Source organism: Nesoenas mayeri, assembly GCF_963082525.1.
Source record: "Nesoenas mayeri genome assembly, chromosome: 1".
NCBI classification, from domain to species: domain Eukaryota; kingdom Metazoa; phylum Chordata; class Aves; order Columbiformes; family Columbidae; genus Nesoenas; species Nesoenas mayeri.
The window spans coordinates 212,319,542-212,343,623 of NC_137541.1; the positions used below are offsets into that span (position 1 = coordinate 212,319,542).

The following is a 24,082-nucleotide window of genomic DNA, read 5'->3' on the forward strand; positions in this document are numbered from 1 at the left end:
CCCCTTCCCCTTTCCCCTTCCCCCTTCCCCTTTCCCCTTCCCCTTCCCCTTTCCCCTTCCCCTTTCCCCTTCCCCTTTCCCCTTCCCCTTTCCCCTTCCCCTTCCCCTTTCCCCTTTCCCCTTTCCCTTTCCCCTTCCCCTTTCCCCTTCCCCTTTCCCCCTTCCCCTTTCCCCCTTCCCCTTTCCCCCTTCCCCTTTCCCCCTTCCCCTTTCCCCTTTCCCCTTTCCCCTTTCCCCTTCCCTCTTCCTTTCTTCCCCTTTCCTCTTCCCTTCCCAGGAGTTGTCACTGAGGCTCGCAGAGAAAGAAAGCGCTAAAGTGGTGGTGGCCACTGACCCAGACGCAGACAGACTCGCGGTGGCAGAACAGCAGGAGAAGTAAGTGACGGGACCTTTTCTTTTACCTCTTTGTGCAGAAGAGTTAGTGACAATTGCCGAATATCCCCAAAGCTTTGACAGGCCCGCACCTTCAACACACTTTTCCCCATCAGGACTTAGTTATTTGGGTTATTTTCCTTGCTGGCTTCACCTTTGGGTATAGCTTCACCTAAAATAATGTATTTTAAATAAAATCAGTTAATAACTGATTGATATGATTAAATACTTAGTGTTACAGTAAATGGCCAAATAAAATTGAACTGAAAAGTTACTAAAGACAGTAAAATCTTGTTGTCACCGTGTTTTCACTTCTATTAAGCAAACCAGTTCTGCCTTGGGACAGTCAGCTCTTGGGGGCTATTATATTGTTTTCCTGGCTTATTCATATTGAATGTAAATTGTTTTTCTCCCACTAACAGGCCAAAAATCTGATCGCTGTGTAAGTAACTGTCTATAACGCACAGTTGTGCAGGCATTGCCTGTCTACAATGTATAGACTCATATAGACTCCTTCTGTTTGAGAAATTAAAAAGACTTAAGCTATTTTAAAGCGAGACGGTAAAGATACTTGGTGTCTTTGCTCGCAAATAGAACGCACTGGGCTTGTAAATCATCCAGACGTGATCAATGTGCCGTCCTGTTAGTACGGTGGCTTTGTCTAGAGCAGCTTGTTGTGCTCGGATCCCAGTTGTTCCAGCGGCCGCAGAAAACTCCCCTTGAGATGGCAAACATGACAATACTCTGTTTTCTCTCCTGTCGGCAGCGGACGCTGGAAGGTGTTCACTGGCAATGAACTGGCGGCTTTGTTTGGCTGGTGGATGTTTTCTTGCTGGAAGGAAAACCGCTCCGAAGACGCGGATGTGAAGAACGTTTACATGTTGGCGACCACAGTCTCCTCGAAGATTTTGCGGGCAATTGCTCTTAAGGAGGGATTTCACTTCGAAGTGAGTGCTGGTGTGGCAGAATAAATGATCGCTGTGTTCTTCGTCTTGCCCCCCATCTTAGGGCTTTATGAAATGAAAACCAGATGATTTCCAGTCTTTTGGCTGCGAGTTTTGATGTGTTCCAACTTGAGAATGTTGTCTGATTTCAGCATCTTGCAGCCAATGCAGCTGATGAAATCAGCTTATGCAAAGCTGCAAGGAGGCTGTGACTAGCAGGTGACGCAGATTAAAACCTAAATTACGTGTAAGAGAAATGCCTTTGTCTTGGTTATTTTCCTAGAGATAAACCCTTCTGTGTGAGGGAATCAAAGTGTGTGCAACTTGGTGTGTTTGCTGCAAAAATTGGGTGGGTTTGGATGGATTTGTAGCAAACAGAGGTTGCACAATATTCCTTCACTAGTAGGTTTCAAATTTGGTTTTGCTTCAAATTGTGACCGACAAGGCAACTCTTATGTTCACATCCTTAATGCCGTTTCATTGAGGACTTGCTGAAAAACAAAACTGGGAGCGCCCCTGCAGATGGGCAATTATTATTTTAATTTTGGCATTCAAATTAAGTACTTGCTGTGATTTCTGTTGCATCTTAACCCTGAGAGATGCAAGTGCTCTAAAGCTCAGCACAAACACACAGAGTTCCAGGTCTTGTTTCATACGCCTCTTAATTAAAGCCACGTGCAGTGGGAAAAGATATTTTACCGAATGGCGACAAGTTAAAAACTTCAATTGAAAGCAGCTCTGTAAACAATTTTTAGATATGCTTAATCAGGTTGAATCTCACTGCCTTGTAGTGAATTTTGTTAACTCACTAAATACTGTTCATATATTTTATTTCTGGAAGGGGACACATTTAGCTGGAAAACCCCCAGGAATTTACAGAACCCCTTGATCTCCTTGAAAAGCTTCACCTCTTTGTACCTTCCAAATAACGACCATTTTCTTTTGACTGCTTTTGTATGATTTGAAGGAATCGGGCAGCGCTCTTCCCTCCCAGCACCCAAAGTTGCTTTTTATATCTCTGTAACAACAAAGCCAAGTGCCGGGTCCGGCACTTTGGCCACAACAACCCCCTGCAGCTCCAGGCTGGGCACAGAGTGGCTGGAGAGCAGCCAGGCAGAAAGGGACCTGGGGGGACTAATGGACAGGAAGCTCAACATGAGCCACCAGTGTGCCCAGGTGGCCAAGAAGGCCAATGGTGTCCTGTCCTGTATCCAAACCAGCGTGGTCAGCAGGACAAGGGCAGTGATCCTTCCCCTGTGCTCTGCATTGGGGAGGCCACACCTGGAGTATTGTGTTCAGTTCTGGGCCCCTCAGCTCAAGAAAGAGATTGAAGTGCTGGAGCGGGTCCAGAGAAGAGCAACAAGACTGGTGAAGGGACTTGAACACAAGCCCTATGGGGAGAGGCTGAGGGAGCTGGGCTTGTTCAGTCTGGAGAAGAGGAGGCTTAGAGGGGAGCTCAGCACTCTCTAGAACTACCTGAAGGGCAGTTCTAGCCAGGTGGGGATTGGGCTCTTCTCCCAGGCATCAGCAATAGGACAAGGGGCCATGGGCTTCAACTCTGCCAGGGGAAATTGAGGCTGGAGATTGGAAAGCAATTCTGTGCAGAGAGAGTGGTCAGGCATTGGAATGGCTGCCCAGGGAGGTGCTGGACTCACCGGCCCTGGAGGTTTTTAAGCTGAGATTGGCCATGGCACTTAGTGCCATGATCTAGTCAATGGGCTGGAGTTGGACCAAGGGTTGGACTTGATGATCTCTGAGGTCTTTTCCAACCCAGTCCATTCTGTGATTCTGTGGTTCTATAACTTTTCTTCTTGACTAACTTTGTCCTGTTGTCTCATCTGATAAGCACCATGGAACATGGTATCTAATCAGTGAGAGCACTACAGTGTCTCACTCCTTGATTTTGATGTTCGTATCCTAGTTGAGTATTCCCTAGTAAAATGCTGCCCAGCGATGCTTTGCCTTAGTTTCATAATCTGTACAGAAGATACAACTTGTTCAATGTTTGTCTTTACTATCCCTGTTCTATTGATCGATTGATTAGATGTAAATTCAAGTAAATGATTTGAATAAGAAAAATGTCCTTAGGCTTTGGTGTTTAGATCCTGACGCAATCTCTCCCATTGACCCTAAAATTTCAAATGCGTCATCTTTATTTTTTCCTTTCTTTTTGTTTCTTTTAGTTAATTTTGTTTTCCTGAACTTCTACACCTGAAATGACACAGAAAATGTGTATTTAATGCATATTTTTTTTCTGTTTCAGGAAACGCTCCCCGGTTTTAAATGGATTGGAAGCAGAGTGAAAGATCTCCTGGATAATGGAAAAGAAGTTCTCTTTGCGTTCGAAGAGTCTATTGGTATGTGTGTTAATATCCCTTTATAATACTGAGAATTGTGGGGGAAAAATGCACCTAAAAAGGAGAGGTCTTAGTTATGAAAAGAAACACAAAGGTACTTTATTCTGGGATTCTGTGAATTAATAAGATCTTGCACATATATCCCTTTGGAAAGAAGGCAGCTTGGCCACACTGTGTGTTTAGCACTGGACTATGTGAGCAGATGTTACCAATTAATTGATTATAACACGTATCTTTCCAGCCCTATGACCCCTAACTTTGATTTCACACCAAATAGGAATGTACATGCAGTAATAAAACCAGCTTACATGTATTAATCAAGTTTCTTTTCCAGGAAGAAGGTTAAAACTTTGAAGTACATCACTGTAACAGTATGTCAGCTTATTTTTCCACAATCAATTCTTCTCTTTTTAGGTTTCATGTGTGGCACATCGGTGTTGGATAAAGACGGTGTGAGCGCAGCTGTGGTCATAGCGGAAATGGCAACGTACCTGGAGCACAAGAACCTCACGCTAGCGCAGAAACTCATTGAGATCTACGAAATGTAAGTTGTATTTTTCATGACTATGAAACCTGTAGAACTATTTTGAACTATTTTGGAGCTGACAATAATCTAGAAAGTATTTTTCATACGTCCCTCAGGTGTTTTATCACTCTCAGTTCTTTTTTCTGATGCTGCAGTGTTCAGAATTACTGATACCACTTCAATGCCACATTTCCCAAAAGACTAAAGAGACTCTTTTTATCATGTTTCTGCAATAAATTATGGAAAAAGTAGAATTTTACATATGGATCCTCAAAGGCAAACTTTTCTCTTGTGTTTAATTCACACTGTGTTACTTATCTTTTCCTGGGTAGCTATATCTTAGTGTGCCTCTCTTTAAACACTGAATATTTTCACCGAAACACTGTCTGGGGATTGTTAGAAGATCACATGATGATGGCAGAGCGGTGGACATGATCTACCTTGGCTTGAGTAAGGCATTTGACACAGTGTCCCACAGCATCCTCACAGCTGAACTGAGGGAGTGCGGTCTGGACGATCGGGTAGTGAGGTGACTGTGAACTGGCTGAAGGGAAGAAGCCAGAGAGTTGTGATCAATGGGGCAGAGTCCAGTTGAGGCCTGGATCTAGTGCAGTGCCTCAGGGGCAGTGCTGGGGCCGCTGTTATTCAATATATTCATTAATTAATTGGACGAGGGAATAGAGTGACTGTCAGCAAGTTTGCTGGTGACACCAAGCTGGGAGGAGTGGCTGACACGCCAGAGGCTGTGCTGCCATCAGAGACCTGGACAGGCTGAGAGTTGGGCGGGGAGAAATGTAACGAACTAGAACAAGGGCAAGTGTAGAGTCTTGGATCTGGGCAGGAACAACCCCAGGTTCCAGTGTAAGTTGGGGAACGAGCTGTTGGAGAGCAGTGTAGGGGAAAGGGACCTGGGGGTCCTGGGGACAGCAGGGTGACCATGAGCCAGCATTGGGCCCTTGTGGCCAGGAAGCCAATGGTATCTGGGGTGGATGAGAAGGGGGTGGTCAGTAGGTCAGAGAGGTTCTCCTGCCCCTCTGCTCTGCCCTGGGGAGACCACACCTGGAATCTTGTGTCCAGTTGTGGCCCCTCAGTTCCAGCAGGACAGGGAACTGCTGGAGAGAGTCCAGTGCAGCCACCAAGATGCTGCAGGGAGTGGAGCATCTCCCGTGTGAGGAAAGGCTGAGGGAGCTGGGGCTCTGGAGCTGGACAAGAGGACACTGAGGGGGGACTCATTCATGGGGATCAATATGGAAAGAGTGAGTGTCAGGAGGATGGAGCCAGGCTCTTCTCGGTGACAACCAATGGTAGAACAAGGGGTGATGGATTCAAACTGGAACACAAAAGGTTCCACTTAAATTTGATAAGAAACTTGTTCCTGGTGAGGGTGGCAGAGCCTGGCCCAGGCTGCCCAGGGGGATTGTGGAATCTCCTTCTGTGCAGACATTCCAACCCGCCTGGACACCTTCCTGTGTAACCTCATCTGGGTGTTCCTGCTCCATGGGGGGATTGCACTGGATGAGCTTTCCAGGTCCCTTCAACCCCTGACATTCTGGGATTCTGTGATTCTGGCAGAGATTTGTAACAGAACAGAGGTTAAAGGAACAGCCTCTGTTTGACAGACAGCAATAAAACGAGGAACATATTTATGTCAGAATGAAAAGTCGTACTGTGATAAGCCCAGTTTATAGGGAGAACTTCCTCGGCTGTAATGGGATTATTAGCACAATTACAGCAAATCATAGATGCCATTGATTTTCCTGCCAGCCCAGCAGAAAGACCAATTGTGGAACCTGGAACGAGGAAGCGCAAACACTGATGGGCGTTTGTCTCTTTGTGGCACTTGGGAGTTCGCTGTGTCACAAGCGAACTGCAGCAGAAACAATTCTGCACAACTGGATTAAAAAGCTGTCAGCGATCATGATAACAGATCTTCTAGTCACGATGCAGAGAATGGTCTCTGTAGAACAAGTAATAAGTGGAATATAGTGAAGGACAACTTATATTTCAACATGGTGTAGGAATGATACTGTATATTAATTTACAGAGGGCAATTGAGGCTGCACTTGCCCAAATGGTTGGCTTTTATTTCTTTGGATCTGAAACTTTTGCTTGAATTTACAAATAGCTTAAGATGATCTGAGGAATGCTGTGAAATCGGATTCAGAGCCCGGACGTTTCCCTATAAATATCTATTTCCATGGCTGTGAAAGCTGCATTCTGGTTCTGTTATTGCTTTTCCAAACCGGGACTTTTCTTTACATACCAAATGTACAGAAAACTTCTGAATCTTATAACTGAAAATGTCAATCTGCTTGTAGGTACGGATATCACATATCCAAGACTTCCTATTTCTTGTGCTACGATCCTCCTACGATCAAAAGGATATTTGAGAGACTTCGGAACTTCGATACCCCTCAATGTTATCCAAGCTTTTGTGGGATTTACAATATTTTACACGTACGAGATGTTACCACCGGCTACGACAGCAGCCAGCCGAATAAGAAATCGGTGAGTTACAGAGTATTATTGCAGGAGGGGTTCTCTTTTTGAGGAAATTAAAAGGTAAATGGACCAAGAACTGCGCAGAAAGATGTTCTTTGTCAGCTAAGATGCCAGTATAATTACCATCCTATATTAAGAACACTCAACAACATTTACTGGGAAGAAAACTACTTAAATGTTAAATGGCTTCGCTGTAGTGTTGACTATTTTGATATAACAATGACTAAACTTCTTAAATTAAATAGCTTGAGGCTCCTGCAATTCTTAAGCTGTCTATCGGGCTTCCAGGTGTTGGAATTGCAGTGGGAAGTAGTGCCATTATCCTGAAATATTGAGTCTGATCCAGGCAATAGGCAGCAGGTTTTGGCGTATTTATTTAGCTTTCTATGTGCTGAATGTTGTATTAAAATAAAAATAAGAAACCCCACCACATTTGTGTTCATTGGGGCGGTCCGTAACAAAATATTATTGTTTTTACAGGTGCTGCCGGTGAGTAAAAGCAGCCAGATGATCACTTTTACGTTTCAAAACGGTTGCGTCGCCACCCTTCGGACCAGCGGGACAGAACCAAAGATCAAGTACTACGCGGAGATGTGCGCGCTGCCCGAACAGAGGTCGGTGGCAGGTCTGCTGCAATGTGCTTTTGGGCTGAAAAATGAAATTTGAGGTCTGTTCCCTGCGTGGAGGAGGATTCTTCTGCCTTCTTGTAGACCTGAGCCTCAGCTGACTGTTCCAGATGTTAAACTGGCCAGCGATGCATGTTCCTGCTCATAAGAGACCCCCCTCTCCAGTGAATAAGACAAAAAAGAATTGAATTTTCAGCATCTGGTACTGTAGGAGACTTCTTTAATTAAATTAATTCCCCAAGTTCCAGTATAAGTTGGGGAATGACCTGTTAGAGAGCAGTGTAGGGGAAAGGGACCTGGGGGTCCTGGGGACAGCAGGGTGAGCATGGGCCAGCATTGGGCCCTTGTGGCCAGGAAGCCAATGGTACCTGGGGTGGGTTAGAAGGGGGTGGTCAGTAGGTCAGAGAGGTTCTCCTGCCCCTCTGCTCTGCCCTGGGGAGACCACACCTGGAATCTTGTGTCCAGTTGTGGCCCCTCAGTTCCAGCAGGACAGAGAAGTGCTGGAGAGAGTCCAGCGCAGCCACCAAGATGCTGAAGGGAGTGGAGCATCTCCCGTGTGAGGAAAGGCTGAGGGAGCTGGAGTTCTGGAGCTGGACAAGAGGACACTGAGGGGTGACTCGTTCCTGGGGATCAATATGGAAAGGGGCAGTGTCAGGAGGATGGAGCCAGGCTCTTCTCGGTGACAACCAGTGACAGGACAAGGGGTAATGGGATCAAACTGGAACACAGGAGGTTCCACTTAAATTTGGGAAGAAACTTGTTCCTGGTGAGGGTGGCAGAGCCTGGCCCAGGCTGCCCAGGGGGGTTGTGGAGTCTCCTTCTGTGCAGACATTCCAACCCGCCTGGACACCTTTCTGTGTAACCTCATCTGGGTGTTCCTGCTCCATGGGGGGATTGCACTGGAGGAGCTTTCTAGGGCCCTTCCAGCCCCTCACATTCTGTGATTCTGTGATTATTCTCTTGCAATTATAAATTCATGAAGTTGTGCAAATATCCTTAAACCTAGGTGGATTCCTGTTGTATTTGCGAATTTGCTGTGTTGCTCTGAGTTTCTGGATAGCAAGTAGAGGTCTCTCCCCTTCTGACAGCCGCCTGGATTCAGCTTCTTCCAGTTGAAAAGGAGAAGATAAAAGCATAGAGTGTGTTTACACCATTGAAATCTTTTGAATCACGTTTTTAAACTGTTCTGAACTGACTGTGGAGTAACAGCAGGTCAGAGAAGTGGTAGAAGTTCTACACCTCACTTTTCGGAGTGCCAGCTCTTACCAGAAACTTGTATTTATTTGGTCAGAGAACTTTCTGATTGTCTTGTAGATGAAAGCACTTCTTAGTTTATGTAGGAATGAAGAGTTGTGGTGAATGGAGCCAAATGCAGTTGTTGGCCGGTCACGAGTGGTGTCCCCAGGGCTCCGTGTTGTGGCCAGTTCTGTTTAATCTCTTCATCACTGATTTGGATAAAGGGATCAAGTGCACCCTCAGTGAGTTTGCAGACAGCACCAAGTTGGGTGGAGTGTTGATGTGCTGGAGGGTGGGAAGGCCATACAGAGGGGTCTGGCCCGGCTGGATCCATGGGCTGAGGCCAATTGTCTGAGGTTCACCAAGGCCAAGTGCCGGGTCTTGCCCTGGGGTCACAGCAACCCCAGGCAGCGCTACAGGCTCGGGGAAGAGCGGCTGGAAAGTGCCCGGCGGAAAAGGAGCTGGGGGTGTTGGTGCCAGCGGCTGAACATGAGCCAGCGTGTGCCCAGGTGGCCAAGAGGCCACCAGCATCCTGGCTGGTACCAGCACTGGTGTGGCCAGCAGGCCCAGGGCAGTGACCGTCCCTGTGCTGGGACCTGGGGAGGCCAAACCGCCAATCCTGGGGGCAGTTTTGGGACCCTCATGCCAAGAAAGACCTTGAGGTGCTGGAGTGAGTGGAGAGAAGGGAACGGAGCTGGTGAGGGGCTGGAGCACAAGTGTGACGGGGGTGGCTGAGGGAGCTGGGGGGTTCAGCTGGAGAACAGGAGCTGAGGGGAGACCTTGTGATCTCTGAACTGCCTGAAAGGAGCTTGGAGCCAGGGGAGTCGGGCTCTGCTCCCCAGGAACAAGCGCCAGGAGCAGAGGAAACGGCCTCAAGTTGCGCCAGGGGAGGTTGAGGTTGGATGTGGGGAACAATTTCTTCCCCAAAGGGCTGTGGGGCATTGGAACAGGCTGCCCAGGGCAGTGCTGGAGTCACCATCCCTGGAGGGTTGGACAGACGGACACGAGGTTCTCAGCGACATGGGTTAGTGCCAGAGTTAGGTTAGGGCTGGACTTGATGATCCTCAGGGTCTTTTCTATCCAAAATGATTCTGTGCTTCCATAAACCAGAGAGTGGACATGGTACCATTTGATGTAGACGCTGAAGAAAAGGAAAGATACAGTGGAGCCAAACAGCTGCACCAACGAGGAAGAAATAAATGCTAGAAAAATTGCCCTTAACCTAATTTTAACACAAGTCAAGGCCAGATGCTTTGATGCTTCGTTTGGGCTTCTGCTGTTGTTCATTCTGGCAAGTCAGAAAAATACATCGACCTTGAATTTTAGTAATACCTACGGTTAACGACAATTATTATCTGGAACAGAAAATTGAAAAGCTTTCAAGCTTCCCTGGTTCGAGGCATCAAATGGTCTGTAGGAACCTCAAAAGACACTCTTCTCTGTAATAGCTTTGCGAATAGTTTTATGAGTTGCTGTTTATTGATTATTCTTAAATGCTGAGCATCAGGAAACTCACTTTTATGGCAGCGTTTTTAGGTATTTTCTTTTAAAGGAAGTGGTGGCCTGAAGGGCGGTGATATATTCATTATTGCCGGTTCCACAAATGAACACAGCAAATGTAAAGAAGTCTGGTTTGTATTTTCTCCTTTAAAAACAGCCTGAGTTCCTCTCCCTCCAGTGAGACATTGTGGGTAGGAGAGGGATTATGGAGTTTTAGAGGAGTGCTGCAATATCTTAGTGTTTGTGCGTGTGGATGTTGCCTTTTTACTCGAATAAATGACTGTGTGTTTAAATAAGGAAAGGATCAGTATGTTACAGTGTCCCCTTGTGAGCCGTGACACTTTGCCTGATTACTCAGTCCTCCTAAATTGCACCTTAGTCAAAATAGAGTCAGATACAGAACGCCACGGAGAGAAAATTACGGGGTATCGATATTTGCTATTAGAAGCTCATTCGGACTTTTTAATCCATTTACAGCCTGTGTCTGGCCAGTCGTGGGTTGGTTTTGCAGTCCTTAGTTCTTGTGTCCCCTCTGGAGCGCAGAGCCCTCTTGTGGCCGTTCTTTTTTAATAAAAATAAATTAAAATTGCGATAGTCACTACCACAAAGTAGCTTGTTAAAGCAAATGGTTGGAGGCCATGGTCTACCTTGACTTGAGTGAGGCATTTGGCACAGTGTCCCACAGCATCCTCACAGCTGAACTGAGGGAGTGCGGTCTGGACGATCGGGTAGTGAGGTGACTGTGAACTGGCTGAAGGGAAGAAGCCAGAGAGTCGTGGTCAATGGGGCAGAGTCCAGTTGAGGCCTGGATCTAGTGCAGTGCCTCAGGGGCAGTGCTGGGGCCGCTGTTATTCAATATATTCATCAATGATTTGGATGAGGGAATAGAGTGACTGTCAGCAAGTTTGCTGGTGACACCAAGCTGGGAGGAGTGGCCGACACGCCAGAGGCTGTGCTGCCATCAGAGACCGGGACAGGCTGGAGAGCTGGGCGGGGAGAAATGTAATGAACTAGAACAAGGGCAAGTGTAGAGTCTTGAATCTGGGCAGGAACAACCCCAGGTTCCAGTGTAAGTTGGAATGACCTGTTGGAGAGCAGTGTAGGGGAAAGGGACCTGGGGGTCCTGGGGACAGCAGGGTGAGCATGGGCCAGCACTGGGCCCTTGTGGCCAGGAAGCCCATGGTACCTGGGGTGGGTGAGAAGGGGGTGGTCAGTAGGTCAGAGAGGTTCTCCTGCCCCTCTGCTCTGCCCTGGGGAGACCACACCTGGAATCTTGTGTCCAGCTGTGGCCCCTCAGCTCCAGCAGGACAGGGAACTGCTGCAGAGAGTCCAGCGCAGCCACCAAGATGCTGAAGGGAGTGGAGCATCTCCCGTGTGAGGAAAGGCTGAGGGAGCTGGGGCTCTAGAGCTGGACAAGAGGAGACTGAGGGGTGACTCATTCATGGGGATCAATATGGAAAGGGTGAGTGTCAGGAGGATGGAGCCAGGCTCTTCTCGGTGACAACAAGTGATAGGACAAGGGGTAATGGGTTCAAACTGGAACACAAGAGGTTCCACTTAAATATGGGAAGAAACTTGTTTGTGGTGAGGGTGGCAGAGCCTGGCCCAGGCTGCCCAGGGGGGTTGTGGAGTCTCCTTCTGTGCAGACATTCCAACCCGCCTGGACACCTTCCTGTGTAACCTCATCTGGGTGTTCCTGCTCCATGGGGGGATTGCACTGGATGAGCTTTCCAGGTCCCTTCAACCCCTGACATTCTGTGAGTCTCTGCATGTTGATGCTGGTAGGAAACATAGAGCTACTCCATAACCATCAGATCTTGGTTTTATTTTATTTTTAAATAGAATCTTGGCATTTATCAACCCCCTGACGTGATATTATTCTCTTTCTAGTGACAGAACCGTGCTGGAAGAAGAACTTCAGCAGCTTATTGAAGCTTTGATTGCGAATTTTCTGGAGCCGGATAAGAACGGACTGATCTGGCGCTCTGCTTAGGTCTCCCATCACTTCTGTTCGAAGGAGCGACCGCCGGCCCCGCGGCGTGTGAAACCGAGGAACCAAGAACAGAATTCAGTTTAATACGTGTGTGTATGTGTGTTAATCAAACAGCTCCAGTTGTATTCTCTAAAGAAGAAGCATTCTTTTGTCAGGCTTTTCACCAAAGTCTGGGCTAGAAAATTGGGGTAAGGAGAGGACATGAGAGAAAAGAACAGGATTTATTATTATATTAATATTAAATACTATTTATTGTTACAATTTCCTGTCCTTTTGACCAAATTAACCCGCACCAATGCTAATGAACTGCCGTTTAAGACAGGTGATCTTAGCCACTAGATCTTGTCTTAAGCTCATTTCAGGTATCAATACCTTTTGTGTGGAAAAAGTTGGACATTTGGGCAGCGTTTGAAGGAAACAATCGCTCCAAACTGACACAAAAAAGCCTGCTTCTTCCTAGCTGTGTGCGTGAGTGCTGGTATCATCGTTACAGGTCTTAATTTCCAAAGTAATGCTGAAGTGGAGCTCAGCGCTTGGCGTTTCTCATTTAGGCGACTTGTTCGATATGACATTTTCCAGCTATTTAAGTATCTTCTGTTGGTCAAGGTACTCTTGGTGCAGTGTGTCTTTCCTGTGCGTATCTTCAAATATCAATGGCGAAACAATAGTGGCAACACACGCAGGTCCGTGTTTTGAATTACATTGTGCATTTCTGAGGCTTCCAAAGGAGGAAAAACATACTTATTCCTCAGTTAAATGGCCCATTTTAACTCCTATAGGCCTTGTAACCATTTTTTGTCCCACTATCCCCCATCTTTAAAGGGTTTTGTTGGCTTGAATTCGTGCTGTATATTAAAAAAAGGAAGAAAGTGGAGGTGAGACACTGACATCCTTGATTTGATTTTTCTTGTCACTAAATCATTATTAATTTTTTTGTCACATCTTACAAACTAATTTGTTAGAACAGCAGTTTGTAGATGCTGTTATTCATCATCTTTTAGGGTAAATTATTAACAATTTCCCGTTAGCTGTTTCCTACCTTTGCTTGAGCAGAAAGTGATAAACTGAGAGTGATAGTCGCTACTAAATTTCTAATACATGCCTTCAGAATAAAGTCAGTGATGTTCTGGGCATCTCCCGCTATCACTTTGCAGTAACTACATAAATAGATAAAAACGAACATTTAACCTTTGCATCGAAGGTTAAATTCAAGCCGTTGTTTTGCCGCTATTGTTAAATACATTTGTCCTTATTCTACCCTTGCAGCTTGATGCCGTAGGATGGCGCCGCGTGTTTTGTTTGTACGTGTCGCATCTCGATGGCTTCAAAGAGCACCGAGGTTTCCGTGGCCGCGCGGATATCGGGTATTTCATGCTGACAGCAGCTTTGCACTATAACCGCGGAGAAGTATTTTTGCTGTATATGAATGTACGTGTCCTGCAGAAGCTCCGTGTGTTGCACAAATTCTCCTTTACCGCCCGTATTTATTTATTTTTTATTTGGAGAGAAGGTCTTTCCGAATGGTTCTGCAGCCGAGTGAAATGCATCTAACGCCAAAAAGCTTGTTTGTTATCGATTGTACGTTTTACTGATGCGGCGGGGAAAAGAAGCCGAAAGTATTTACGCTTAGAGCATCCTCATGTTATTGTGCAGCGCTCGGAAGGCGTGAAGACATTTGTGGCTGCCGCTTCGTCTTCAGGTTCACAAAAAGGTGCGAATCGTCATGAATTCGACAGAGGCTTCGCCGTTTGTTCCACCGACATCAGCTTTAAGCTTTTAGGCGTTTGGGATTTTTGCTTTTTAAATTGCTTTCTTAATAGTTTGGAAGAGAACGAGCGACTCGGAACAGAAGTTTGAACAAAGGTGAACACTGTAAAAAGCGTAGCGCGTGTGGTGTATATCGTAGCCGTTAGCGTTAGGAGTAACGTCTTGTGAGTTATTTTTGTGCTCCTAAAAGAGCAGGAATCCACAATTTCCCAGTGAGATCTGCTTTATATCAGTAGGCAAGAGTTAGAAACGCAGGATGGAAGAAAATGGTGGTTACGTTCGCAATCGCCATTCGTAGACATCGGGAACTGTTTGATATGTTTAATTAAAAACACAGGGTTTAAGTATTTGGGATTCTTCTCGTCGATAGATTTGAGCAGTAAGTTCTAGGCGGAGCGGCGCTTTTGGAACGACAGCAACAGGCACAACGTGTTGAATGTATTTTAAGGGTTAGAGTAACTATTGCTGTTTTTAAAGCGCTGCTACCGTTGTTTTCCTCCCCTATTTGAACCGTTTGATATATTTATACTGTTCCATTTCTGGAACTCTTTATCTCCTCCCTCCCATCTCGCTTCCCTGACTTCTGTTACTGTGAAGGACTCTAATTCTTTGGTTTTCTTTGCCCTGGAACTTTGTTATATGTTGTGTTAAGAGTTTGTTTGGCTTGTGCACAACCTTATTTTCAGTTGTCAGCTGCTCTTTACTACTTTACAGATAAGAACAAAAGCTTTGCAGACCCGAGTAGGAAGCAGATACCAGATCAAAGTCCACTGCGGATTTGTTTAATAGGCGCTTCCAGTTCAAATACACCTTTTGAAAGGTTGGTCTACAGCAAGTCATTGGCTTAAACTCTTAATTAGCCAGCCAATGATTTGGTTTTAGCGTTTGATAAAATGAGGAGGGCTTGGTTTGTTTGGCTTTTCCCTTTTTGATGTGACAGGTTTCATCTCCGTCCCTCTCAGATACGTGGTAAACTTGTTTCCGCCAGCCTGGGATGGGACCTTTGTAAGGAGAAGTGGGATCTGCCCCAAGCAGATCTCTCGATTTCCTTCATTTTAACTACTATTTGATTTAAGTAGGGGAGATGCTTCTTCGTGTCACCCACAGCCTAAATTCAGAATTCAAATTCAATGTATTTCTATTCAGACGTTGAGGTGAGTTACAACACGCAGCACCTGGGGCTCCTCCACCCCAATTCGCACCTGATTTCAAGCTGTTGCTGTATCTTTAGTTGAAGGATGTTGACATTTCCAGTGGTATTCCCCGATTTACAGGTACTCAGCACTTTGTGTCCCCTCCTTGGCTCCTGTTTTATTAAAGGGAGCGCATTGTGGGACACTCCGAGAAGCCACCAGGTGGGACGATGGTTTCTGTCGTTCGGAGTGGGGTGGAATGCGTGTTCTGCTAGAAAAAGCACTTGGATATTCTATTTAATTTTAAAACTATTATTGTTACTGCTTCATTTTGTCTCCCCCCCGTTTTTTTGCCACATTTTCTCCCCAATAAGATGCGGGGGGGGGACTCTGTGTGGTGACACCTGGATGGTTCAAGTCCAGCTTGATACCCAGGACATTTTCCATCCTTCTCCACCCTTTGTGTGCTCAAGAGAAACTTTGTACGAGATGATTGAAGTACCTGAAGTTGCTTCGTTCTCCTCATCCGGAATCCTGACGAGTTCTGGATCTGTTCTCCTGTTCACCCGGTGGCTGTTCTGTAAAACTTGGGCATATTACAAATACAGAGTGAGAATTTGCACTTTTCGGAAGTATTTCTGTGTGTATTGCTATGTGGATTTAGCTGGATGAAGTGTTAGAACTAATAAAATATTCTCTTCGTAGTAGCAATCCTTCGCGTTTCTTTGGTCTTTGTTCAAACGCTATTGCCTCAAAAAATGAGCTGGGACACAGTTGTTCCTGAATTGGTGTAGGAGGAATATTGACCGTGTGTTGCTTGGACACCTAAAACCCCCAGAACATCAGTGTTTCCTGAAGATGATGATGCTAAATGTCACCTGTCAAATGGTGACATCGTTTCCAAGAGTCTCGGCACTGAAGTTGGCCCAGGGCAGAGCACCGAGGTTGTGACCCCAAGTCACCACTGATGCCACCAGGTGGGAAGAGTCGGATGTTTGGGGCCGTAGAACAAGCCAAATTTGAGGAGAATTTGGTGTTTTGGGAGTGAAATCGCTTTGGGAAAAGCAACAGCCTAGAAAGGAGCTGGTGGAGGTTGGGGACAAGGGGACTGGAGGAAAGGAGCAGCCACCATCTAGGGTGGGCACTGCAGGGGAGAGATTGACCCAAAGGGGTGGAATTCACCCCAATAAAAGAGGTTTCAGCTCCATAAAAATCCTACCAGGAAAGCTGATGAAGACGAGGGACCATCCTTCACTGCTCCCCCTCTTCTCAGATCACCCCGTGCTGGGGATTTTCTGGGGTGGTTCTGGTTCTGAGACACGAGCTGATTTCAACCCCAGCTCGCCTTTAATATTTTAAAGCAAATTTAAAGCATCGCAGAGGTTGATATCAATATCGGGGCGCAGCAGTGAGTCCAGGAGGGTTCCCGCATCCCTCGGTGATGGCTGTGGGCTTCATCCCAAGGGGATCTGCGTGTTAATTATTATGTTTTAATTTATTTTTACATTTTCTCCTTGCTAAGGCTGAAGACCCCCCCTGCTCCGCATGGGGGCCGCTCTCCTGCCAGCTCGCCAGAATTCGCTCCCAATTTTATCCCGTGCTACGGTGACAACGTAACAGACGGAGAGACTGAACTGTACCCCCGAATCAAGTTTTTAAATGAAAATTGCTGCGGATTGCAGAGGTAGAGGGATTTATTTGGGTTGGGGGTAATGGGAGCAGCAGTGTCACCCCCTGACACAGCCAGGTGGGGACCGGGAGGGACAGGACAGGGACAGGTCAGCGATGGCTGAGCCTCCACGGGCTCCACCGCTCTGTAATTGCAGGAGCTGGCGCTGGATGTCACCGTGAGCCCGTGCAGAGGGACAGAACCCTGGTGGCTACTGCAGATGTGGGGACAAGCAAGGGACAGGCTGGGCCACCCCTGGGGTTTGGAGTTGGGGGGCAGAGCAGCAGTTTGTGCTTCAGGACCCCGGGACAGGTTTTTGCTGTCCTTGTCCCTGTGGAACGGGGACATCTCTTCCAGGAGCCACCACGGGGCATATGGGAGCGGTTTGGGGGACGAGAGTGTCACAATGGAGGTCCCAAGCACCAGGACCAGGGGACAGTCACCAGAGGCTGGTGAGTCCTAGCAGGTGCTGGTGTCTGGCTTCACATTCCAGTCTTGTCAATTTAAATGTTAATTTAGGAATTAAATTAATTACCAACATGCCAAGCCCAGCCCACGTGGCCTGTCTCTTGGGTTCAGCATTCCGGGGGTTCTTGAGTCATCTCTGGAGCCCGTGGCTCATGGTTTAGTCCTGCTGGTTGGGTCCATCTTGCCAATGGAGAACATGGCTGGTGCCCCAGGTGCTTGTGGGGACCACTTTAGCAACAAGAAGCGATGAGGGTTTCTTCCTCCCATCACTAATTAGTCCATTTTATGTGCACAGAGCACCTGGAGCTCATTCAAAGGGCTTGGAATAAGGCCAGCAGCTCCCAAAACTGCTCCTTGGGGCCAAGAGGAGGCCCTCAACTGTTCTGCTACCCGAAAGGGAAACGGAGGCACAGAGCACAGGAGAAACCACCACCCAAAAGCCCAACACTACAGCCAAATTCATCCCACATCCCCCAGCTCTGGTCGATAGGTGATGGACCTGGCTGGTGAGGCACCAGTCAGTGGGACACTGTCCTTGGCAAGGAGGTGACAGCGATGCTGACCCCTCGGTGTCACTGCTGTAGATGTGAGCAGCCTGGCCAGTTCTTGCTCCTTCAAGAGGTAAAGGGCAGGAGGTGAATCCCCAGATCATGGCTGCACCCTTGGGTCCCCCCAGCCTGGAAATGTGTCCCATGGGGTTAATTCTGTGCATGCAAAGCAGCATCTCCATGGGTTGATTGCTCAGGGGTCCATCCTGCCCATGCAGAGCAGCATCTCCATGGGTTAGGAGCTCAGGGGTCCATTATGCTCATGAAGAACAGCATTTCCATGGCTTTGGAAGTTCATCAAGGCCACACAGAGCAGTATCTCCAATGGGTTTGGGACTCATTGTACCCATGCAAAGCAGCATCTCCATGGGTTGGGAGCTCAGGTGTCCATGGTGCCGATGAGGAGCAGCATCTCCATGGGTTGGGAGCTCAGGTGTCCATGGTGCCGATGAGGAGCAGCATCTCCATGGGTTGGGAGCTCAGGTGTCCATGGTGCCCATGAAGAACAGCATCTCCATGGCTTTGGGAGCTCATCCTGCCCATGCAAAGCAGCATCTCCATGGGTTGGGAGCTCAGGGATCCATGGTGCCCATGAAGAACAGCATCTCCATGGCCTTCGAGGCTCATTCTGCCCATGAAGAACAGCATCTCCATGGCTTTCGAGGCTCATTCTGCCCATGGAGAGGAGCATCCCTAGGGGTTTGCGGCTCATTCTGCCCATGCAGAGGAGCATCTCCATGGGTTTGGAGCACAGGTTCTCTCCATTTGCATGTTACAGAGATGATCCTGGCTCCTCTTTGTGAAGAAGATGGAAACCTCCCTAAAAGGACTTCACAGAAAGGTCCTTTCCAGAGACTTCATCTGAAGCAGGAAGGTATGTGCAAATTGTACCACGGTGGGGAGGGAATGGAGCTGGGAGCATTGCTGGGACCAGTCACACCAGTGCAAACCATGGGAGGGGGAAGAACCTGCAGGGAGGGAATTGGCTTTATCTCCATCCAAGCTGAGGATGTGTCCTCTGAGCAGTCTGAACAATTAGAAGTGATGAAGATCATCTAAAAATAGGTATTTGTAAATGTCAGGCTGGTGAGTGCTTGAGAAACGTGCTGGGAGGCTGGAGAAGCTCTGCGGGTTTGGCTGGTGCATCCTTCTGCAGGATGAGGGACCAAAACCCATCTGCCCTGGGTTGATCCTGCTCATCTTGGCTCTCCAAGATACCCCCACACCCCCAAAAACTGGTTGTCATGGATCATCCTGGATATAAGAATAGTGTGGCCAGCAGGCCCAGGGCAGTGACCGTCCCTGTGCTGGGACCTGGGGAGGCCAAACCGCCAATCCTGGGGGCAGTTTTGGGCCCCTCACACCAAGAAAGGCCTTGAGGTGCTGGAGCGAGTGGAGAGAAGGGAACGGAGCTGGGGAGGGGCTGGAGCACAAGTGTGATGGAGCGGCTGAGGGACCTGAGGGGTTCAGCTGGAGAACAGGAGCTGAGGGGAGACCTTGTGATCTCTGAACTGCCTGAAAGGAGCTTGGAGCCAGGGGGGTCGGGCTCTGCTCCCCAGGAACAAGCGCCAGGAGCAGAGGAAACGGCCTCAAGTTGCGCCAGGGGAGGTTGAGGTTGGATGTGGGAACAATTTCTTCCCCAAAGGGCTGTGGGGCATTGGAACAGGCTGCCCAGGGCAGTGCTGGAGTCACCATCCCTGGAGGGTTGGACAGACGGACATGAGGTTCTCAGGACATGGGGCAGGGACAGGGGTGGGGAATGGTTGCACTCGATGTTCTTGAGGGTCTCTTCCAACCAAAATGATTCTGTGATTCTCTCCATGGCCAGAGGCTGTTTCTGTGCCACGTTACCTCAACACGAGCTGCAGAAGATCCCAGCTCTGCTTTGGGTGGGGAGGGATGGGCTTTGGGGCTGTCACCAGTCCTTCAACATATATTATTTCTCAGTGGCTTTTGATAGGGGTTAAGTTCAGCAAAGCCATGACAAGCACCATGGGATGATCCCAGCCCTGCGACTTGGGTGTTATGCTGCCAAAATCCCCTCACAGCTGCTCTGCTCCCCACTTTCCAAGCAAACAACGGGACCCTGGTGACATGGGGACACCCAGCAATCACATTATCCCCTCTACCGCCTCCAGCCCTACCAGCTTCTCCCTCATCCCCACAACCCCGCCTGTCCCCAACATGCCCAAAACTTGTTTAAAACAGCTGCAAAACGGGGTTTATTTGGAAAAATAATCCAGATTGGGGCAGATTAGTAGAAACGTGTCCTTCCCCATCTGCCTGGGCTCTGCTGTGCCAGGTCCTGCGGGGCTGCCCAGAGCCAGATTTGGGTGAAAAACGGAGGATGAGGTGGCCCCATATTGGGGACCCGTGTGACAGGGAGGACACGAGGCCATGGGGGTGTCCTGGGGGGTGAGGGGAGCTGCTAGGGTTCAGATTTGGGGCGTGGGGTTCAGATTTGGGGTGTGGGGAGCTGCCTCCACCCAGCCCAGCTCTGATCATCCTGTGTGTCCTGCCTGGGCATCCCTGCCTGTGCCTGTCACCCCAGGGGGGTCACATCACTGCTCGTGCCGGGACCCCCCCATCCCTCACCATTATCCCAACTGGGCTAATTAGAATCACAAATAAATAAGCAGGATCCTATTTAATCCTAATTTCTTTGGCAGGACACTTGGGCCACTCCTGAGCCGGAGGAAGGACAAACAGAGCGGGGACCGTCTGGGCTTGGACGTCCCCAAACTGCCCAGAGTTTTAAGTGAACCTGCTGAGGTTTGAAATCCATTTCTGTGGGTTTCCTGCCCAAACCCTTCCCCGCTATCAGCAACTTGGCCCCGCTTTGCTTGTGCCTCAGTTTCCCCAATGCATGAGGGTAACAGCTCCTACTTGCTTTTCCTAAGGGAATAAATGAAAAGCAGAGGTTGTTTTTCCCTTTTGTTTCTCCCTCGGTAGGTTTGGGTTAATCTCTGCTAATGGAGGATGGGGATGAAGGAACCTGGCGTGAAGCTGCTCGGGGAGAATGAATTGTTATTAACTCTGTGTATTTTAGGAAGAGGGACGCGGCTGTACCTGATTTTCTCCGCTGCCCCAGTGCTGGGTCATTGCATCTCCATGGTCAGTGGGGAAGAGGATGATGCTCCAGCCCAGTTATTTCCACTCGATAAATTAGGCAGCAATCGAAACGCCGGCATTTTTGGCCTCTCCTGCACTAAACAAAACCACGCTCAGCTCGTCTCTTACGGCTCCGAACGTCACGGAGCAAAAATCCTTCTTGAAACGCTCTTGGGCTGCCCTGGTCCGGCAACACGAACACTTAAACCCCACAAGGATGTGTGCAGGGGGAGGAGGGACGCTGCCCCCATGTCCACCTCCTCAGCTAAATCTTGACCCAAGAAATGGCTGAGAACTTTGGGAAATAAGGGTTGAAAAGCAAATCCGAAAGACCACGCTGGGTTGCAAAGCAGCGACAGCTTATAAGCATTTCTACACAACCCTTTTTGGGTTTTTTCTCCTGTTTTTTGGTGACGAGCCACCACAGAGGGCTCCGAGCATCCTTTGCTTGATTCATATCGCAAATGCTGTGTATATCCTGCAATTTGTTCGGCTTGAGGAGAAGTCAGGGTAACCTTTGTGGAGAGGGACCGCACGGAAACGTGACAGCAACCGTGTCGCTCTGAACACACAGCTGTCCTTGGGAAGCCAAAAAGCACATTTTGGAGTCTTGGCTTGATGACAAGTCTTGGTTTCACTAACCCAGAGGTTCCCAACCGCTGCTGATTTGTCATGTGTGGGATATGCGCTGTGCAGGATAATATTAACATTAACAAGCCGCAAGAATGACGCTCCTGCAGCTGGTTTTCCACCCAAACACCCTGTCCGCACGTCACTTTTGCTGGGCTGATGGGGCTTTGCCTCCCCAAAGACGGTCGGTGCACCCAGCGAGGATGGGGAGCGATGCTTCAAACTTCCCAGTGCTGAAAGAGGAGCATCCTCATCCCTGGGGACCAAAAGCCACCGCATCCCTGTCTTTGAGCTCAGGGAAAGCTGGAGCAACACTGCCCACCCTATTTGGCAAAGGGTTTCGGAAACAGAATGTGTTTGGCCAGTTTATCTGCCTGGAGGTGATTTCCTTCCGTTATCTATCACCAGGCACTGGCGGCATCCTCCTCACTGCAAGATGTTAAATCTCAGCAGGGCTTCCCAGCATCCTCCCAAAAAATTGATGGTGCTCCGGTGGAACCGCGACCCGGGATAACCCGCGATGCTCAGCACCATCTGCTCCTGGCACAGGGTGTGAAATCCACCCCTTGGCACTTTCTCTTGCTCTGGGGATGCGTTTTGGATGCACCGGGGTGGAAAACAGAGGAAGGAGGTGGGAATGTGGATGCGGGTGAGGGACAGGCTGAGATTTCTCCCCCATGAGCCTGCCCGCTAACTTATTGCACGGGGTGGCAAGGTGGGACCGGAGCCCACAAGCTGCTGGGATAGCGAGGAAACCTCAGGGAAAGGTCCCCAAAATGTGACAAGTTTCTGCTGAAACAACTCATCTCCAATGAGCTGAGCTCTGGGGGTCTCTGGGGCTTCCTTGGGGAATGAGAACCAGCTCCCTGCTCAGGAGGACCAGCCCAGAGCACCCAGGAAAATCATTTGGCTCCCAGTGCCCGAACCAAACACAGCTCAGACGAGCGGCTCCGCGCACATCGCAGCTCCTTTTCCCGACCGCCTTGGCCACCTCCACCCTGGGCTTGCAAGGGGAGGAAAAGCAAAGGGGGAAAACGCGAAGGACCCTGCACCAGGTCGCATCCTTCCCGGTGCCTCCAGGGGACGGAAATGTTAATGATAACTGTGCTTTCCCCCCCGCAGAGCTTTCTGCCCAGTGCAAGGGCTGAGCACACACACACACACGCTTAGGGGACCGTAAATCCCCCGAAATCTTATTTATAAACTCAACACGCCGGGTACCCGCTGCCCCCGCATCGAGGATCCCAAAGAATCCGGCAAACACCGACGCCGGCTGTGAGGATGCAGCCCCGTCCTCACCCGTATCAGCTTCCCGGTCCGGAGAAAGGCAAACGCAGATGTATCAAAACGCAAGGCTTAATTTTTCAGCCTGGTACCAAAATTCAGTGTTTTAAGATGCAAGATCTTAAGATGCAAGATCTACAGCTTCATTTTGGGAAACGCTGCGAGTTGCAGCCCCGCGCTGCCTCTCCCTGCATCTGTAGATGCTCCGCACTCCGATAACCTCACAAATTAGGTACCAAAACACCCAGGAGATAAAAGACACTTTAGAAACTTATTACCTGGACAGTTTTCCCTGCTCTGTTTCCAGCCTGAGCTCTGCACAAGCTGTGCAAAACCTGTGATGCTGTGAAAACCTCTTTACATCCCCGGCCACCTACCAGCCAAGGAGCAAAAGTTTCTAAGCACAATTAGAGAGGAGCCCAGAGCTGCCTTACCCAGCAAACCGACCGCAACAACATCATCTCAGCCAGAGGGATATTCAGAAACCATCACAAGCAGCTTTATAGAAAATAGACGATCAGAGCGGATGCAGCTTTCGATATATTTGCTCTAGGATATAGTAACAGGCACGGTTCTAAAGCAAACACGGGCGGATAAACTAGGTCGAGAGCTTTTGCTTGGCTCGTTTTAAATGACAAAGTGCTGAGACAGCCTAGTCTAGGATATATTTTAGAGGCAGAAAAGGGCTGCCCCCGCATGCCCTGGGGAACATGCAGGCTGCCGGCGGGGGCGTTTCCTACACAGCTGCATCGTTTTGTGCCTGGAAAGAGCTGGAAATGTCATCAAACTAAACCAAATGAATTAAACGGGCTCAGAAAAGCATGTCGCTTCTCCGGGGGAGCGGCTGGACGGTGTGTTTTACTCTGTGTTTGGAGCAAAAGGGAAAAAAGAAAAGAAATCGCATTAAGTTTTGCATCTGTCAAATAGAAATCTAATAGGAAAGAGAGCTGTACATGGTCAAAGTCAAGTCCAGGCTCCAGGAACATCCAGGAGGACAGTTTCGGGTATTGCTCGCTGCGTCCTGGGATGTGCCAAGCAAACACAGCATCCCACAGCCACCGAAAAACCGGCCACTGGAGAGGAGACAGGAGAAGCAGCTCATCATCCTCCCGGCAGCACCGGCTGAGCGTTACGGCACCCGGGGGACGAGCCGGATGCGCATCCCCTGCCTGCGGGTGCTGGGATGGGGAAGTGGATCCAGCCTGTGGGAATCAGTGCAATGGGGTTGATTCTGGCATGGTCCAGAGCCCCCAGGGGAGGGTGCACCCCGTTCTGATGCACCCCAGCACCCATCCCCGGGGCCGGCGTGTCCTCAGAAACTGATTTTCGGCGGTGCCGTGGCAAGGGGACGGGGATGTGGATGCCGGGAGCGGAGGCGTCAAGGGGCGGCATGGTGGGTGGATGCCGGGGGTGCCG

The 24,082-nt window shown here is 48.8% G+C and overlaps 1 protein-coding gene across 3 annotated transcripts in view; it reads left to right on the plus strand.

Annotated features, from left to right (window-relative positions):
* The window catches only part of PGM2L1 (phosphoglucomutase 2 like 1), a 46,020-nt gene extending 30,416 nt beyond the window's left edge, over positions 1–15,604 (plus strand). For all 3 annotated transcript variants that reach the window (XM_080348086.1, XM_080348088.1, XM_080348087.1), the window contains 7 exons: positions 278–375; positions 1,139–1,319; positions 3,580–3,673; positions 4,088–4,217; positions 6,518–6,707; positions 7,182–7,315; positions 11,954–15,604. In XM_080348086.1, the coding sequence (XP_080204212.1) occupies positions 278–375; positions 1,139–1,319; positions 3,580–3,673; positions 4,088–4,217; positions 6,518–6,707; positions 7,182–7,315; positions 11,954–12,056 (930 nt within the window). In that variant the 3' untranslated portion in view covers positions 12,057–15,604. The remainder of the gene's footprint in view (positions 1–277; positions 376–1,138; positions 1,320–3,579; positions 3,674–4,087; positions 4,218–6,517; positions 6,708–7,181; positions 7,316–11,953) is intronic.
* Positions 15,605–24,082: the final 8,478 nt, after the last annotated feature.